The sequence below is a fragment of the Patiria miniata genome, unplaced genomic scaffold (assembly GCF_015706575.1).
Source record: "Patiria miniata isolate m_02_andy unplaced genomic scaffold, ASM1570657v1 HiC_scaffold_7, whole genome shotgun sequence".
Lineage (NCBI taxonomy): Eukaryota > Metazoa > Echinodermata > Asteroidea > Valvatida > Asterinidae > Patiria > Patiria miniata.
Genome location: NW_024037074.1, coordinates 4,322,941 through 4,341,401, shown reverse-complemented (window position 1 = coordinate 4,341,401; position 18,461 = coordinate 4,322,941). Strand labels below are relative to the sequence as shown.

At 44.6% G+C, this 18,461-nt stretch overlaps 1 protein-coding gene across 3 annotated transcripts in view; it reads left to right on the top strand.

Annotated features, from left to right (window-relative positions):
• The window catches only part of LOC119744447 (GRB10-interacting GYF protein 2-like), a 30,995-nt gene extending 13,148 nt beyond the window's left edge, over positions 1 to 17,847 (top strand). For 2 of the 3 annotated variants that reach the window (XM_038220377.1, XM_038220376.1), the window contains exons 6-24: positions 9 to 217; positions 504 to 579; positions 1,063 to 1,649; positions 1,868 to 2,006; positions 2,231 to 2,397; positions 2,972 to 3,243; positions 4,545 to 4,861; positions 5,969 to 6,024; positions 7,356 to 7,540; positions 8,406 to 8,789; positions 8,982 to 9,066; positions 11,071 to 11,187; positions 11,791 to 11,903; positions 12,904 to 13,012; positions 14,131 to 14,306; positions 14,595 to 14,697; positions 15,237 to 15,333; positions 15,649 to 15,812; positions 17,227 to 17,847. In XM_038220377.1, the coding sequence (XP_038076305.1) occupies positions 9 to 217; positions 504 to 579; positions 1,063 to 1,649; positions 1,868 to 2,006; positions 2,231 to 2,397; positions 2,972 to 3,243; positions 4,545 to 4,861; positions 5,969 to 6,024; positions 7,356 to 7,540; positions 8,406 to 8,789; positions 8,982 to 9,066; positions 11,071 to 11,187; positions 11,791 to 11,903; positions 12,904 to 13,012; positions 14,131 to 14,306; positions 14,595 to 14,697; positions 15,237 to 15,333; positions 15,649 to 15,812; positions 17,227 to 17,463 (3,593 nt within the window). In that variant the 3' untranslated portion in view covers positions 17,464 to 17,847. Of the gene's footprint in view, positions 1 to 8; positions 218 to 503; positions 580 to 1,062; positions 1,650 to 1,867; positions 2,007 to 2,230; positions 2,398 to 2,971; positions 3,244 to 4,544; positions 4,862 to 5,968; positions 6,025 to 7,355; positions 7,541 to 8,405; positions 8,790 to 8,981; positions 9,067 to 11,070; positions 11,188 to 11,790; positions 11,904 to 12,903; positions 13,013 to 14,130; positions 14,307 to 14,594; positions 14,698 to 15,236; positions 15,334 to 15,648; positions 15,813 to 17,099 lie in introns of all 3 variants that reach the window. The other variant, XM_038220378.1, reaches the window with a different exon arrangement.
• Positions 17,848 to 18,461: the final 614 nt, after the last annotated feature.

Genomic DNA, 18,461 nt, shown 5'->3' with positions numbered 1-18,461 from the left:
TTTGCCAGGGTTATCGAGGACAAATTGGAACCATCCCAGAGACCGGGAGGAGCTGGGGCGAGGAGGGGGCCTGAGGGAGCGTCGCTACAGCGGCCGGTCACGCCAGGATAGCTGGCACGAGGACAGCATGGAGGAGATGCCGGAGTGGACCATGGACGACCCCTTTGACGGGGACATTGGGACGTTTGACTCATCGGGAGCTTTTTGCTCGACTAAGGTGAGTGGGATTGCTCAGCCACTCTGTCAAGAGGCTGGCTTGTAGTTCAGATTTGGAGGAGTTCTCCTTACGTGTGAAATGAAGCATGGGATGTGTAACTGTTGTTGGACCCGAAGGGCCTAGCTGTTGTCCTCTCACTGAGTCACTGACTAACTCCCCGCCTGACTGACTCCCCGACTGACTGACAATTTACAAAGTCTACAATTTACAAATGTTTCTAAGTTCTCTCAAATGCTGATATTTTACCGAGTTTTGTATCGGTTTATTGTGTGTGTTGAACCTGCAGAAAGCAGATAAGGATTCAGGATCTGGGGACTCCAACAACAAGGATGAAGGCAATGAAGATCAGCAAACTAGTCAAGGTAAAAATGAAAAATATAATATGTGAGATTTTCTGGCAAAATGAGACAGAACTGGGCAGGGACGGTGGTAGAGAAAATGATATTTTTTTTTTTTTTCAGACTTATTGATATTTGTAATTTTTGATATGTCTGTCACACGTGTTTTCAAGAAATAGTATCAAAAACATGGAATAAAAGTGTTTTTAAGGGAAAACAACTTGCATGTTTCACTTTCACAACAAAACTTGAAATTTTAAGTGTCTTTTCCTCAGTAATTAAATTTGTATACATATTGATCAATGCAAACTTTAAATAACCATAATTTGTCAATGAAGTGCCCAATTGAAGTGTAACGAACAGTTTTGCCGGGAGAATTTTATGCTCTTTCATAATGCCCGCAAACCCTCAGTTCTGCTTCATTTTGTCAGAAGAAAGTTCTCGGTACCCTCTTGAGCAAATTTGTGTGAAACAAGTATTCCTTTGGTGGTTTACTATTTGGTTTAGACGATAAAGACAAAGAAGAGTCAGAACCTGACAGCTCCCTTCAGGCTTCACCCCACCCAGACAGCTCGGATAACTCGGAGCTGAGCGCCAAGAGCACAGAGTCTCAGAACTTCAAACCAGCCAAGCCTCAGAAAATCAGCGCGAAGGAGGAGCGTCGGACAACAGGCCCCTCCCCAATCACGGTGCAGCTGACAAACAACGTGGTCAACAGCGGCAAGAAACTGACCGGCGGCAACAACAACAGCAGCAGCAGCAGCAGTATCACCAGCAACACCAGCGCTGCGGGCGACGGGCCTGTGGCAGCAGCCCCACCAGAGCCTGCCCCTCAAAACTCAGGGAACCAAAACGACGAAACTAAGCAATCACAGGGCGGGGACGGGGTGCCCACGATCAGCGAGGTCATGGCCCAGGTGGCCAAGGTCGCGCTGCAGGATGCTGGGAAGGAGGCGGAGCCGACGCCCACTGCAGATGAATCTCAAGCAACGACGGAGAAGAAAGAGGAGAACCGGAAACCAGAAGAAGAGGACGACAGTCTGGCACAGATGGAGAAAGATGCAGAGAGTCTCATGTCAAAACTCATTGAAGAGGTACTGTATTCAGGCTGATTCACACTTAATGTGTATTCAAATGGGAAGTAAATTCGGTGCCATTGTATATTCACAGAAAAAAAAACGTCATTGATTGAAATGTGTTGTATTCACAGCAAAAGTTGTTGCCATGATGTCTCATGGTGCCAACTTAGCATTTTTAACTTGAAATGGCTCGCAGATGTCCCTAAGTTATTTGTTCATTGTCTTGACATCAGGATGATGACAAAGGACCAGAGGAGGAGGAGGCACCCATCCCCAAGCAGGCTAGCAGTGTTGCAGACACCAAAGTCTTGCACGCAACTCACGAACACGCCTTCAAGTGGTTCTACAAGGATCCACAGGGCTCCGTTCAAGGTATCGTCAAAATGAGTGTTATTTCGGGCACCGCATTCAAAAACAGGTTTTGATTTCGAAATGTCGCCTCAAATGTTGTAATCAAAACTAGTTGAATGAGCAATATATTGACTTGTAACAGAGTGCAGGTTTTTTTGGCCAAAACGTGTTTCATTTAGCATTAGTGAAAAAATTCTTTCTGTTCTCCCTCCCTCCCCCCCCCCCCCCCCCCCCATTTGCCACAGGTCCCTTCATGTCGAGTGAGATGGCGGACTGGTTCGGTGCTGGCTACTTCACCATGACGCTGCTGGTCAAGCGGGGCTGCGACGAGGACTTCATGTGCCTGGGAGAGGTCATCAAGAGATGGGGTCGGGTGCCCTTCATGCAGGGTCCCGAACCCCCTCCAATGGGGGTAAGAACCGACAAAAATCCGTAACCAGTTCCTACGTCATGCAAATGGGAAATACAAAGTGAACTTTGACGTCGTGAAAATGTCTGTGCGAATATCGCTACAGTTGAATGTGTTTCCAGCTTTTGCCAATTTTATTTCATGTCTGGTCTGGTCTGGTCTGGTCTGGTCTGTCCTGGCCTGGCCAGACACGAAGTAGCACAGTCGTTCAACCAAAGTTGTTCAATTTGTTCTTCCGAAGCTCTATTTTAAGGTAGTTTAGTGCCAACAGTAATAATAAAAATACTAAAGCATTTGAAAGGCGCACAGTATCTGAAAATAATAGTCATTCAAATTTGCCGGTCAGTTAAAAGTCAGTGTGTGTGAAGGTAGAGGCCATTATGTGTGAGAGAGAAACTGATTGAAGAGGTGGGTTGTTAGGTGGCGTGTGAGGAGAGATGATTCCTGGATTGCCCTTAACAATAGTAAGATTTCCAGTGCCAATGGCAACTCTACCAGGCGTGCCCAAGGTAAAGGCCACCCGATATTTCAACAGTGGTCTGTGAAAGGCATAAACTGTATTCTGACTTATTTTCAGAAACTGCCGTCACCAATCACATCCGAGGTCCGCCCAGTGCCCCCACCCTCCCAACCCCAGCAGCAGGCACGCCATGGTCTCCCTCCGCAGCTTTTTGCCCAACACCAACAGCAACAGCAGCAACAACAACAGCAGCAACAACAACAACAGCAACAACAACAACAGCAGCAGCAAGCTCCGCCCACACAGCAGCAGCAGAGAGAGCACCTGCAGCAGCAACAGCAACACCATGTCTTCCAGCAACTGATCCAACAGCAGCAGGCTTTTATCAGGTACGGGTTTTTAGACCCAGATTGAAAACGAGTCAAGTGTTTAACAAATACAATAATCTAGGACATAAGAGTAAGTACAGAAATTGACTTGAGATGGATTTGAACCCTGAACCTCTGGAGAATCAGACCAACATTCTTCCAACTAAGGCCAAGTTCAGGCAAGGACCATTAGTCGACTAGTGGTTGATTTGTGACGTACCTTACGCCTGCGCACTGATAGCAACGTGCGAACGTCTCTAGTCAAACGCTGGTCAAAATGTCATCGCAAAACTTCTGGATCCTTGCTCTCTGCTAGCGTTATGAATGCGCGCGGCTATTGGTTACCAGGGATGCAACCAGCCCCAGTAGGTTGGTTTCAAATAGTTGACTAGTGTAGTCAACCACTGTCGACTAGACAGAGTTCGGGCAAGCGTTAGTCAAACTATGGTTAACCATTGGTCAACTATAGTCCTTGCGCGAACTTGGCCTGAGCCTTGTGTGCAGTCACCCTCCTACTCAGAAGGCATAAATCATACAGCCAAGGATCACACCAAACGTCACGTTGAAGTTACATCAATAGTAATGCTGCACTCTTGAGAAATGGCAATAAGGATTACCTTGAGATAATAAGTTTTTCTAATCACAAGTATAGGCCAACCATCATCAACCTAAACATGTAAGCATCTTTTGCATGTTATTTTGCCCACAGCACTTTTAAACCATTTGTATTTCAAGAGATATACATGCAGTGCAGAAGAGAACCCTTTGCTGAAACTTGTCTCATGTTCTATACCTTGTTGAATTTCCTTCGTATTTGTTTGTTCATTTTTTTTGTAATAAAAAGATGTATCTACATAAAGTTAGGCACTGCCATTGGCATAAAGTTAGCGCTGCCACGGCTTTGCCATGGGTGCAACGGATCCCTAATCTGTTAAAAACTTAACCCTAACCACCTAGGCTCTTTTTGCTAGGAGCCATCCTCAATCCTCCAAAATCCTCCAAAATCCTCCAAAATTTTCATTAATGTTCAAATGAAGGATACCCAGTGCCTCAATCCTTCAAAATCGTCAGACAGTCCTGCCTCAAAAAATGCATTCATCATCAATCCTCCAAAATCATCCTCCTCTTCAAACTTCATTCATCCTCAATCCTCCAAAATCCTCATGTTTCTCAAACACCATTCATCCTTATTCATCTGAAATCCTCCAAAACCCCAATGAGGCTTTTGGAGGATTGAGGTGGGTTAGGGTAAGTGTCCCCTCACCATGGCCCACATCGTCAACAGTCATTAAATCTTTGTTCCCTCAACGTTGTCCCCCAAGGGTGCAAGCCAGCCGCATCTACCAGGAGCTCCTGCAGCGAGGCAAGTCCCTGACTGGGCCCCAGCAGACCCTCCTGCGCCAGCAGCTGATCAGCTTACAGCAGCAGCACCAGCTCCTGCTGCAGCAGATGGCGCTGCAGGGGGACCCGTCCCGTTCCGACATCGCTGCGGCGGCCGCGGTGGTGGAGCAGCAGCACGGCATGATGGGAGGCATGGGCGGGGGTCGCAGTGGGTCCGGAGGCAGCCCTGTGCCGACGTCGAAATCCGAAAACGTCATGGACAACATCTCCATCTGGGGCGGACCTCCTTCTAAAAAAGGTACCAATAAATCTTCAATTCAAAATCTTCAATTTATACTTACGATCCAGTGATTTCCCCCCAAAAATATTCCTGTAAAATAATTGTCAAGAGGATAAACTCTTACAGAATCGTAACGTTTACTTAAGAACCGGTGTCATGGTCGAAAGCAGGTGCAATTGAAATGTAAACTAGCGGAAAGAAGAGTCTGTACAAAAATAGCAGAACGCGCTGTTTTACTTGTGTTTCGAACTGGCCAGCTGACCTCAGCAAGCGCGGCATTTCTGTGTTAACCCTAACCCTGCTAAATGCAACAGAAAGCAACAAAGGTAAAAAGATGTTGCATACTGTTGCATTTAGCAGCAACAAAACAACAAGTCCCCTTGCTTTGTGGCATCTGGTTGCATGTAGCAGGGTAGTTACTCATAGTGCCAAGGCGATGCAAGAGTATTCACTGTTGCAGTTTGTTGCATTTAGCAGGGTAACTGCTTGGTGCCAAGGTTGGTATGCACTGGATTCACTAGTGCACTACGCTACAGAATCCACTGTTGCGGTTTGTTGCATTTATCAGGGTTCTCATTTGAGTTGAATTGTATATTGTTGCATTTAGCAGGGTAACTGCTTGGTGCCAAGGTTGGTATGCACTCACTGCAGAATGCAACAGAATCCACTGTTGTAGTTTGTTGCATTTAGCAGGGTTCTCATTTGAGTTGAATTGTATAGTGTTGCATTTAGCACGGTTCTCATTTGAGTTGAGTTGGATGTTGTTGCATTTAGCAGGGTACCTGAAAAATACCCGATGGGGGTTAGGGTTGAAGACATCAGTACTAGTAAGCAGGACGTTTTGGGTTCATATTCATGCTGAGCCAACCTGTGAATTGTCTTCACAAGCTCTTGAACAGCGTCGAGTCAACAGTGCTTATAAAATAAAGGAGAAAACCAAATGTTAAAAAATCCCTACCGGAGAACGTTTACCAGGTAGTTTCATTCCTGCTGGAGTTTATGAGGATGTGAAAGAGGGATTGTGATTGAGTAAATGTGTGTTCCAGTCATATTTCTTTGCGTTGCTTTGTCAGTTTACAATTTAACTGACAAGAGCCCTGTATTTCCGCTCTTCTTTTGTTCCAGATGACTGGGATATCGGCTTCTGGCATCCCTCCATGGCCAAAGATGCGATGGAAGAGGCAAGAATAATTTAACTCCTGTTTAACTTTTGGGAATGGAGTACTGAGAGATTGACAAGTGTTGAGCCCATTATCAATTATATTTGTGACCTGCTGTAGCATAATGAGGAATAACCCCCACCTTTGACTTTTCATGTTATGTACATCATGTTAAAGCACAAATCATTGGCTTTCCAATGATACCAAATTTATTTATGTAGCTTAATTTATTCCAAAGATATGACGCAGGAACTTCAACAGTGTCCTGCCAAGTTTCTTTAACGTCATTTTAAAAAACGGCATTGAAAAAAAAAACACGCATTGCGCTGCCAACGGCAGTGAAAAACGTTACTTAGTTTTTCCACTTTTGTGGGTATTTTTTCCCAACAAAAATGTGCAGTGTGAATCTTGGATATCTTGGCTACTCAAAAATACAAAACAGTCAATATTGATTTTGACACATTTTTTGCTAGTTTGTCCGAATTCAGATGTCTATTACTCAAAACGAGGTTTTGGGGGACATTCCTCATTTTGCCTCAGTAGGTCACATTTGATCCATCTATTAGTGGAAACCCTTGTACAGTAATGGGTAATTCCGTGTCAGTTCAACACGCTTTTTGACCCGACCCTCTCAGATTGAAACGATATTTGGTGTGATGATTGGCCTATATGAGAAACGCCCAGGACTAAATTTATTTTTGTAATTTGGCACGTTAGTTTTTGTGATACGGGTCAACAAACTTTTGACAAGTGAGCATGACCTTTGAACTTTAAATACTTGTATCAAAAACTATAGGCCTACAAAGCCAAGTCGTACATCATATTAAGCTCTTTGAATGGCCTCCATTTCATAAAATTAAACCAAAATCGTAGCATGAAGCGCAGAGAAAATGTGTAAGTAAATGATCTTTGACCTTGAATTACGAAAATCAATATTCTTCAAATTAAACGAGCCAAACTTCAAAAATTTCAGTTCTGGGGGTTTCTCATAATAGGCCAATCATCACACCAAATATCGTTTCAATCTGTGAGGGTCAGGTGACCCTAATCGGAGTCTGGTTAGAGACACCGAAACGAGGGAAGATGCTGAAATAATGAGACTGAAGGGGGATTTTTAAATACCCTTTTTTTTTCAAAGAGTTTCATAAATTGTTTGACATCATTTTTGAATTGTTTTATCTGAAAAAAAAAGAGGGATACAATTTGCAGATGGGAGCATTCCCCCTGTCTGTAGACCTCATAGAGTCGCTTCCTTGCTGACTTGCCAGCTGAGCACATCAAATGTGGCAAGTGGTATTTGCCAAGAGGTCCCCACTATGAAGGAAACCTCTCTGTGTGTTCTCAATTGACAGACAAGAAGAGAGAAGTTGAAGGCGAGGGAGGTGGCCAGACGCCTGGAGGAGGAGCGACGCCAGAAGGAGCAGCGAGATCAGGAGGAGAGACGGAGGCAGGACCAGGAACAGGAAGAGGAGATGAGACGGCAGCAGGAGATGGAACTCAAGAGACAGGAGGAGCTGAAACGCCAGGAGGAGCTCAGGTGAAAAGGGGTTGTGAAGTATAGTACAGCGGGGAATTTAGAAGAGTGGAGAAAGAGTGGAGAAAGAGCAGAGAAAGAGCTAAGATGGGAAATGGGTGATCTTATGTAGGGAAGGTCTGACTTCAAGAGATAAAAAGAGCTAGAGTGCCAGGTGGAGCTCGGGTAAAAAGAAGGAACAGCTAAGGGACCGTGACCATTCAGCCCTGGTATGAAAAGGGCCCCCGGTACCTCGTCCGGTCCAGAGCCAGTCCGGTTTTCAGCCCAGTCTCGTCCGGTACATGGTCCTGTCTGACCAGAAGTTTTGAAGTCAGTCAGGCGCATCAATTTATTGCCCTTCAGAGAACGTCCAGAGCAGAACAATAGCAGAATTACTGGATTAAAGATAAAATCCTTCCAAACGCCTTTTTAATTTACGGTCCCATTGTGATAACACGCATGGCAGGGGTTTTGATCTGTGCCGACGAAAGTGTTCTATTGTTTCGCACTGAGAGATGAAAACCACAAGCAGGTTTCTTCTGGAATATATTACATGTGTCAATACTTGCAAACAATAGACCCTAGGATAGAGGAGTTCCTGATTAGCAACTGGACCAGCTCCTGGGACGGTACGAGAGGACTTCTTGGGAGGGGACGAGCTTACCGGGGGGCCCTTTTCATACCGGGGCTAAATGGTCACAGTCCCTAAAGTAGAAAGTAGAGGAACTGAGGTTGGCAAGAGAGTTGAGATGATAAATTTCTGTCTAGGAGATCAGGCTGCAGGAGTATGAAGAAAGAGGAGGAGATGAAACTCCTAAGAGGGGATGTAAGGGGAATGCAAATACGTTATGAATATGTCTTTGGTTACACATTTACTTTTGATTCACAGAAGACAGGAAGATGTGAGACGCCAGGAGGAGATTCGTCGGCTGGAGGAACTCCGACAGGAAGACGAGAGGCGACGCAAACAGGAGGAGCAGCTGAGACTGGAGCAGCAACAGCAACAGCAACAACAACGCAAGGAAGAGCTGCGTCGGCAGGAGGAGGCCAACGCAGCGGCAGCGGTGGCCGCCAGGAAAGTCCAAGAGGACGTGGTCCGGCGGGAGGTCACGCGACGGGCCCAGGAGGAGGCCGAGAGACGGGCCCAGGAGGACGTGGCCAGAAGGGCACAGGAGGAGGCATCCAGGCGTGTCCGAGATGAGCAGGAACGAGCGAGACGGGAGGAGGACAAGCAGAAGGAAACGGAGAGACAACGACACCAAGACATAATCAGGTACAGATATTAAATGTCAAGTTGAGATTTCATTCAAATTTTTTCTTGACACACTGTGTGCTCAGTCTTAGACAATCGCATCTTCTAAATGCATCATCTGCACATAACATGACTGATGACAGAAATAAACAGACGGTTCGTGTCAATCTGTGCGAAGCTTGCCTGATGCAATGCCCATTTTTATTCCTCCAGGCAACAAGAGATGCAGCGGCAGCAACAGCAGCAACAAGACGCCTTGAGAAGACTCCAGCAGCAGCAGCAGCAACAACAGTCAAAAGTAAGAATCCACATTGATGACATCAGTAGCTACAGTAGCTGACATCCAAGATGTTGTAGACTTTATCAGCGTTGTATTGGTTTCCATCACAAGTCCCCACAAATTCTCACAAGTCCCCACAAATTCTCACAAGTCCATTACAAGTTCTACAGTCTCTATTCAAGTCACAAGTTGTTCAAATAAACTGTGACAAACTGCTGCTCATTTCCTGTTACTTTTGATAGGACTTGTAAGGACTTGCAATATTTATACTTTTATGATAATAATAACGGAGTCTTATATAGCGCACGTATCTACCAGCAATTAGGTACTCAAGGCGCTGGAAATTATGTCTATTATTAAAGAAATGTAAATACAAATAAAGTATATGAGAAATATGAGACCCATTATGTAGCACCTCATAAGGGTTGACAAGGTGCTGCGGCGCATATTGCAGCCACTGCCAGAAACACCGGGGCAAACCCCCTTCTCTTAGCGATAAGTGTCACTGGGTTCTTTAACGTGCATTACACAACACACAGGACCTACGGCTTTACGTCCCATCCGAAGGACGAAGCAATATTGGTAAAGTGCCTTGCTCAAGAGCACAAGTACCATGTTCCCATGGTCAGGATTCGAACCCATGTACCACGGCACACGAATCAAACACCGTAACCATTGGACCACAGCACCCCACTTTTGACCCGACTTTTGATGGACTTGTGATAAGTTCACCTGCAACATACATCTATTTTTAGAGAATAGATGTATGTAGCATGACTGGGTTGTTCACTTGTTTAAAAAAAAATAAAAATACAAAATCATTTGAAGTTATACTTAATGATATTTAAATGACAAATTACCAAGGGTAACAGGGACGGGAAAATGTAACACTTTCGACCCTGTATTGGGTCCAATGGTTACAGTGTTCGACTTGTGTGCCGTGGTACATGGGTTCGAATCCTGACCGTGGGAACATGGTGATTTTGCTCTTGAGTAAGGCACTTTACCACTTTTGCTTTGTCCTTCGGATGGGACGTAAAGCCGTAGGTCCCGTTAAAGCTGTTGGTCCCGTAATGCACGTCAAAGAACCCAGTAACACTTGTCGCTATTAGAGAAGGGGTTCGCCCCGGTGTTTCTGGCAGTGGCCGCAGCACCTTGTAAACCCTGGTGCCACATAATGGGTCTCATATCTCTCGTGTACTTCATTCATCTAACAATAGACATAACTCCCAGTGCTTTGAGTACCTGTTGCGTGCTAATGCCTGAATTGGTTTCTGCAATGTAGCCAACAGATAGAATGACCTGAAATAGGTCCTGAAATTTATTTTCTGGTCAAAGGCAAATCTTAATCGGAAACTTCTTTTTAACCCTTTCATTACCACATTGTTCATTGACTTGGCTCTCCCCAGGACCAAATTGTTTGCTCAGTCATGCGGAAATCACTAGAGCGTGAACAAAATGACCACAAGTCCAAAACTCACTTTTTTCAACCCAGATTTTCACTGCCAAGGAGTGATTTAAATCATAGGTGTTGTGTGTAAAGTTTGTTCCTCGAACCTTATTCTTTTACGTGATGTAAAAATGAAGTCCATATGTGTAAAGATAAGAAAGTTTTGCCTGTTTGTTCATCTGGTTCCATTTATCAAACTGCAAGCCATTTCACCACATGACCGAATGGCACTCCATACCTCAATTTGTGAGTGGATAGTTCTAAAGCACTTTTCTCATTTTTTTGTAATGGCAACACTATGAATAAACTACACCATTAGAACGATCCGAAAACACTCTTTCAGCTGGTATATGGTTGATGTATGGGCGGCCAAACATATCAACATGCCGCCTTTCTGAAAAGAAGTGAATATATCTGTGTTGAGGGTGTTCTGTGTGTGGTTTCCTGGTCGACTTAAGTCGCCCATGGGAACCAGCAGGGGGGTTCTTCTTGTCGACAAAAGTCGCCCATGGTAAGGAAAGGGTTGACAGTTCTTCTGTTCATTTAAATGTCTTCCCCGTATTTGTCTCCAGCTCCCCAGCACGGCCATGTGGGGTCAGGCCAGCACAGCCAGTACCCCGACGTCAACCAGCACGCCAACCCTGACTCAGATCCAACAGATGCAGCAGGAGCAGCGGGATAGGGAGGAAGTAAGTTCCCCTGCCATCCCCTTCTTTTTTTTCCTTCATTTTCTTACTCTACGTCCTGTGCCAAGTGCCAAAAGGCTTCACATTTGCGATTTGGTTGTGTAATGCATATCTGAATCTAGGCTGAACCTCAAATAATAGTGTTCCAAGCACTTGGCGAGCTTAACTGTTGTAACCCCTGCTCAAGTGGCTTTATAGGAGCAATTCCACGGTTACTCTCGTTACATTTTTGATGTACTTTTGAGTTTCCTTGGGCTGTAATTACCTTACTGAAAAGGTATAATAACGGTTATCCCCATGGTAGATAGAGTAGACCTAGACCTACCTAAGCACCAAAGATGACATCCAGAAAAATGTGTTATGTATGATAAACAAGACGCACAAAATCGGTTACTCACGTTACATTTTCGTAACGTGAGTAACCGTGGAATTGCCCATATGATGCGTCTCGTTCCCCCAGGAGCATGCTGTTGCCTTCTCGTTGCTCATTGGCTGATCAAAATACAGCAACCATCTCTGGATGGTGAGAAGCAATCCGCAACAAAGCGATTGCACGTAAATGTTATAAATGGAACTGTTTTGTTTTTTCCTACTCTGCAATTTCAGCAACAGCGCCAGCGACAGCTTCAAGCCCAGATGTTGCAGCAGCAGCAACAGCAGCAGCAGCAGCAGCAACAACAGCAGACCAGGCCCACTGGCTGGGGAAGTGCAAATCCAGGGTAGGTCCTTGTCATCTCACAGGCATAGCTGCCAACTATTACAAATTTTTCATAATTATTATGAATTATTTTGTTGAATTGCGAAATACGAATTGCCACTAAAAAATTACGAATTTCCCATTTTTTACCTAACAAAAAAACAAAATACTTAAAAGTATCGTTTTTGCCCGAAAACTTCTGGCGAAATGGTACGATAATGGATGGACTGGTGATAAGTCTAATAAGCAATGCGGTTAAGCACCTGATAGACATCAATGCGGTTTGCACAGTGGAGTACTTGAGAACCAGACTAAAAATATTTTTCAATGGTGTGTCATTTGTGTGCACCTACCTCATGGATGTGTGGTTGTGTGCACTGACTACTTTTCAGTGACGATCGTACGAGCACAATTGGTCGCTTATTGCCGGGATGAGACCCCTCAGTGCGAGATTTTGATCGTGGAATTTAATAAGAGTATAGTTGGAAGAATTGGTAATAGAGTTTGAGTTTATCACATGTCCAGAAAAGATAAATCAGCATGCGTTTGCAAGGTATGTTGGCGGGATATTTCTATTGCATACGGTGGCCCTAAAATCATTGTGTGTAAAAACATTAGAACTCGAAACTCAACATCGATAGCATGCATCTCAAAAAAATATGCGCACATGTTATTGTTATTATTTCTTTGCCTTCAACCAATAAATACAGACAGTAAAACAAAATTAATTAAATAAAAATTATTAATTTTTTTTTAAATTATTGTTTTAATTTTTAACTTTTTTTTTAATTACATTTTTTTTTTTAAATTATTTTTTTAATTTTTAACTTGTAGGAAGGAAGTATATTAGGCGTTGTACAGATGGAGCATGGCAGTTGATGGAAGATACTGACGTACCAGCTCAGACTTGGACACTTCCATGTCTCAGCATGTGTGCTCAGTAAAAGCTGTAAATATGTCACTTGATGTGCGTAGAGTAAAGTCAAAATTTGCTGGTTTCCTTTGGTTCCCCCCCCCCCCAGGATAAAAGGGAGCGCTCCCCCCACGAAGTCCCTGCGTGAGATCCAGGAGGAGCAAGCTCGGCAGCTGATAGAGAGAGGCAAGCAACAAGCCGCCAGCAAGCCACCGGTGGTATGTCTAACCTCTTTTTTTTTGCTCAGCACAAAAAAAAATTGTTTGACAATATTCTGTGAACAGTTTATAAGAATTGACCCTTGGATCGATTTCACAAAGTACTACGAGTGACAAGTTTCAAAACAAGTTACAAAATACTGTTTTATTGACTTTTGGACAGCGCCATGTAGATTGTCACTAGAAGTATCCCGGTAATAGTCGTGATTGTTTTTGCATAGTTTCACGACATATTTTTTGGTGTAAATGTGACTCCTCGCTTTGCACATGTGACTCGTGGCTGTGACTCGTCGCAATGTCCAATGCGATTTTCTATGACTGCATTGATTGGAACGTGGACATTATTTCTGTGTTCATGACAAAGACTGTTCATTGTGCACAGGCCTGCGCGCACCGTTTTCGTCTTCTTTACTCTTGAGGTGCCGTAACCTATCTTAACGCGTTACCCGCTATGGGTTGTACCACTTGGTACTTGTTTTTAAGTTAAGTCACAGTATTCATACACCACTTTCTTAGCGATTTGATAATAAATTCAAGAGAAAATAGGAAAACTCTTTCACAATTTGTTAGTCCATCCATTTCAAATCCCATCACATCTACAATTATTCGTAGCCCTGCGATGCATCATATAGTCCTAAGATCAATCTTAACCCTAACTCCCTAGGCCTTTTTGCTAGGATGTAGCCTCAATCCTGCAAAATCCTCCAGTTGGCCTCATGGAAAAATAGCATATGGCCTCAATCCTGCAAATTTCTCCATTATTTCTTGAATGTGGTCTGTGGAGGGGTGACCACTGCCTCAATCCTGCAAAATCCTCCGGCTATGACTGTCAATATGTCGAGGCAGAGGCAGTGACATCTTGGAGCAGTGCGGAGGATTTCAAGTATAATCAAGGACTAAATTTATGCACGGCTGAGCATAAACAACACAAGGTCCGGCCCAAGACCTTGACACAGTGCGTCCTCCAAAATCAGTAACGCACTTTTGCCATGTAACATTAATCCTGCAAATTCCTCCAATTTGCAAAAAGGATTTTGGAGGATTTGGGATGGTTAAGGTTAAGTTTCGATAATGTTTGCGAAAGTGACCCCTGGTTTGATTTTTTTTTTTTTTACCAGTCCATGTCGCTGGGCACGGCCGCTGTCTGGGGCGGGGCCAACACAAATGCAGCTCTGAGCTGGGGCAGTGACGGCACCAGCGTGTGGGGTGACCCCAAACCCAAGTCGGCCTCTCAGCCCACTGGCTTCTGGGACGAGGCTGTGGCTAACAACAATGCCGGAATCAAGTCACAGAGGTATAGCCGCAGCCGCTTGGAATATACATTTATCAATCAAGTGAATCCTGAATCTATACCAGTTACTACATTTTAAACCTTGCCTTACCATGGGCAACTTTTGTCCACATAGAACTACCCCCCTGCTGCTTACCAAATGCGACTTTAGTCGACCAGGAAACCACAAACAGAACACCCTCTGCATAGATTTATTCAATAATGTTTGATTCGGCTAGCAGGCTACCGCTAAAGTCGAACCCTGGAATAGTGTATAAAATCTTTCTTATTTTTTCCCCCATCACACTGCAGCAATTCCAACTTCCCGTCGCTTCGTAGCTCCACCCAGTCGGCCCCCATGCAGCGCCAGCAATCCTCCAACACCAACTCCAAGTCCAGAGTAGCAAAGGAAGAGGTACGTCAAATCCCAAGACCTCGGGTCTCAAGTCAGGAGATAAATCTACCTAAATGACTCACGGAGCACAGTGCAGAAAACGTAGGGTGATACCTCTGTGTCTCTGGACTTTAGCAAGTCAAATGACAGTGTCTTTTACAAAAATGTTGTTTTGCTTCTTAAACATTGCTATGTTGCCTCATTTTCCAATGCCAAGTTGGTTCCAAATATGCTGGAGAAGCCTAAGGCAATGCATCGCTTTGTATTCAGCCTCTTTTTCGTAAAGAGATGATGCTTACAAAGAGGATTTATTAAAACTGACAAGATCCGACCTCCACAACCACGGATCAAGTGAGCAGTCAGCTGAAGGCTTATTGACCAATCACAAGCAACCAGATCCATCAGGTGACCAACAATTTGTAGTCAGCTGAGGGGTGTTGGCCAATCACAACCAACCAAAGCGATCGGGTGACCAACACTGACAACAGAATAATCCAATGACCTTGCCTCCATCTTGATAATGTTTTTGTTTATTTTATAATTTTCTTGTTTATTTGCAGGAGAATGTCCGCAAGTTGTTTCAGAACAACTCGGCATCGGACGAGTTCACCCAGTGGTGTGAGTACATGCTGCAGGGGTTAGCCACATCGGTGGATAGTGAGTATCAAATTTAAGATCAGTTCATCTAAACTGACTTTGACTTCGTTGCGCCAGTGCAACAAGGTCTTAACTCGATTCTGCAACAAAGTCGTATCTCGCGCGAATACGCTCCGTACAACAATGTCATATCTTGACGTCCATTGACTTTGTACATCTGGGTTATTTGATGCGAGATACGATGCTATGCAACCCTGCTTTATATCGGTAGGGATCACTCAACTGTTAAAAACAGTCATGCAGTTAAGTTTTGACTGCCAACTTTTTTTTTGATTGCCCCCGTAATCATAACCTGTAATTCTGTTGGTCTTTCAGTCCCCACGTTCATATCATTCCTACAAGACGTGGAGTCGCCGTACGAGGTGCACGACTACGTCAAGATGTACCTGGGGGAGACGCGGGAGAGCAGCGAGTTTGCCCGGCAGTTCCTGGAACGCCGCAGCCGCTACAAAGAACAACAGAGGAAACAACAGGAAATGGTACGTTCAGGTTTCATTCGAACGGTTTCCCAATTGTGATAAAATGATTGAAATTTGTTACGAGATGCAAAGTCTGTGATATTGGGCAGAGTTTTGAGCCAAGCAAGCTGAGGATTATTTTCCCCTTCCTAAAAAGCACATCATTTGTGATGCGATCAAGCTAAATGGGTCGTTTGTTGGGAACTTTCATTTGGAGATTCAGGCCAAAATAGGGCCACTTCATCACATCACTTCATCACAGCACTTCATCACATCTCTTGGTGTTCCGACTTCCATAATTTTTGAACTAAAGATGGTATCAGCGTGCGGTTTTCACAGCAGTAATGCTGAGATTGTGCTCTTTTCAAAACTGTAAAAGAAAAAAAAAAATGACCAGGGTGGACAAACGACTCATTTAGCTTGATCACCTCACATTTGGAGTATACTTCAAGATTGATTATTTTTTATAGAAAAATTCAAGAAAATCGCCAGAGACTAGATAGCTTCAAGCTGTTAAGTTACTGATTTGGCGCTTGTTGTATATGGGTATAGAAAGTTTCAAGAGGGCATATGTGGCCGAAACAAGAAGGAGACACATAGCCCTGGCAGAAAGTCCCAGGAGCAATAGTGGGAAATCTAATTACTGTGACTATTGGGTGATGGTGCTGTCTGAGTACTGACTGTTGTTTAAAGATATAGTCCATCATTTGTAATTTGTGAATTTTTGTTCGTTTGAAGCAACAAAAGTGCTCAAAATCTAAAGAAGGGTACTGAACAACTAACCTGATGAAGTTTCAGCTCAGCTTCAGCTGTATAGTCCGAGAAAAACAGCATTCTAGGATCTCACTTTCAAATCAAAAGTTGCTGAATCATGTTTTGAATTGGGCCTGAATTCAGCGTCCGAGACACGTTCTCACTGAGCCGATTGCAGCTACGCGATGTCGCGCACTGATCCGACGAATTATAGCAACCGCGCGTGCGTGTGCATCGTGCCAATGCTTGTGCGCGCTTCGACGAATAACAAGAGAACTACTAATTTAAATTTCCTACGGTGCGTCTTACGAAGCACCGTTGGAAAGGCCTTCTTTCGTTGATTACTTCAAAATGACAGCTTGCCAGAAAGAATAATTTCACAGGGAGTTTAGTCCCCTTACTATCTTTCAACCAAGTATGTTTTTCAACAATAATTACGCCAGTTACTTTTCGGGTAGCTGCAAATGATGGACTATAGCGTTAATGATATTGGGAAGCGTGATCAAAATCCTTGTTTAAAAAGCACTGTGGTTGCCACCGCTTTGCTGTCGACAGATGCAGGGAGTCCACCCATTCTCTGGACTCCAAATCCGATGACTTCAACCAACCACAACGTAACCGAACCCCGACTTCCAGAAAAACTGGCCGCATCCACGTCTGTCTGTCTATGTCTCTTTGGTAGGGCAATATCTGGGGAGGAGGAGGAGGCAGTGGCTCGTCCTCGTCGCCGTCTCCGTCGCCAAGGCCCCAGGACTGGGACGACGGGGATGCGGGTCACCACGGCAACAATGGCGTCCCCGGCAACAACGGCAAGAAGAAGAAGCAGCGCATGCAGCGCGTGGACCGCAGCATTCTGGGTTTCAGCATCAACCCGGCCGCCCGCATCAACATGGGGGAGATTGAGACCTTGGATGAGTGAACTCTTGACCTCCGACCCCCCAGCCCTGCAGCTCGGCTTGGTTGACCTTGGACACGAATGATGTTGGTCCGTGGGACGTCGTTGCCAGCCGGCACTGTTGGTCGAGGCTCATGCCACAAAAAAATCGTAACAATGTCACAACTCTCAAAATTATACCTTGCCAGTGGAAATCCATTGCTACCTTTGAGTAGCCGTTTCTCGTTAGCCTTGAACCCGAGTTGTAGTCAAATTCCTTGCAAGTCAGTCACAAGTCCTTGAATCCTGGGCAAGTTAAGGTTAAGGCATTCCTTTGTCATCGTTCATCCCCTCTAACCCTAACCCCCATCAGGTATTCTTTAGGTACCCTGCTAAATGCAACAATATCCAACTTAACTCAAATGAGAACCCTGCTAAATGCAACAAACTGCAACAGTGTATTCTGTTGCATTGTGCAGTGAATCCAGTGCATACCAGCCTTGGCACCAAGCAGTTGCCCTGCTAAATGCAACCAACTGCAACAGTGGATAACTTGTATTGCCTTGGCACTATGAGCAGTTACCCTGCTAAATGCAACAAGATGCAACAAAGCACGGGGACTTGAGTTGCTGCTAAATTGCAACAGTATGCAACAAGTTTTTACCTTTGTTGCTTTCTGTTGCATTTAGCAGGGTAAGGGCTAAGGCCAGGTCTGAATCACGTGGCTATGGCCAGAAATAACACAGGAGTCTGTGGGAAGTAGTTGCAGCCACCAGCCAGTGGCAACAAAGCACGGGGACTTAGGTTGCCTGCTCAATGCAACAGTATGCAACAAGTTTTTACCTTTGTTGCTTTCTGTTGCATTTAGCAGGGTAAGGGCTAAGGCCAGGTCTGAATCACTTGGCTATGGCCAGAAATAACACAGGAGTCTGTGGGAAGTAGTTGCAGCCACTAGCCAGTGGCAACAAAGCACGGGGACTTAGAATGCCTGCTAAATGCAACAGTATGCAACAAGTTTTTACCTTTGTTGCTTTCTGTTGCAT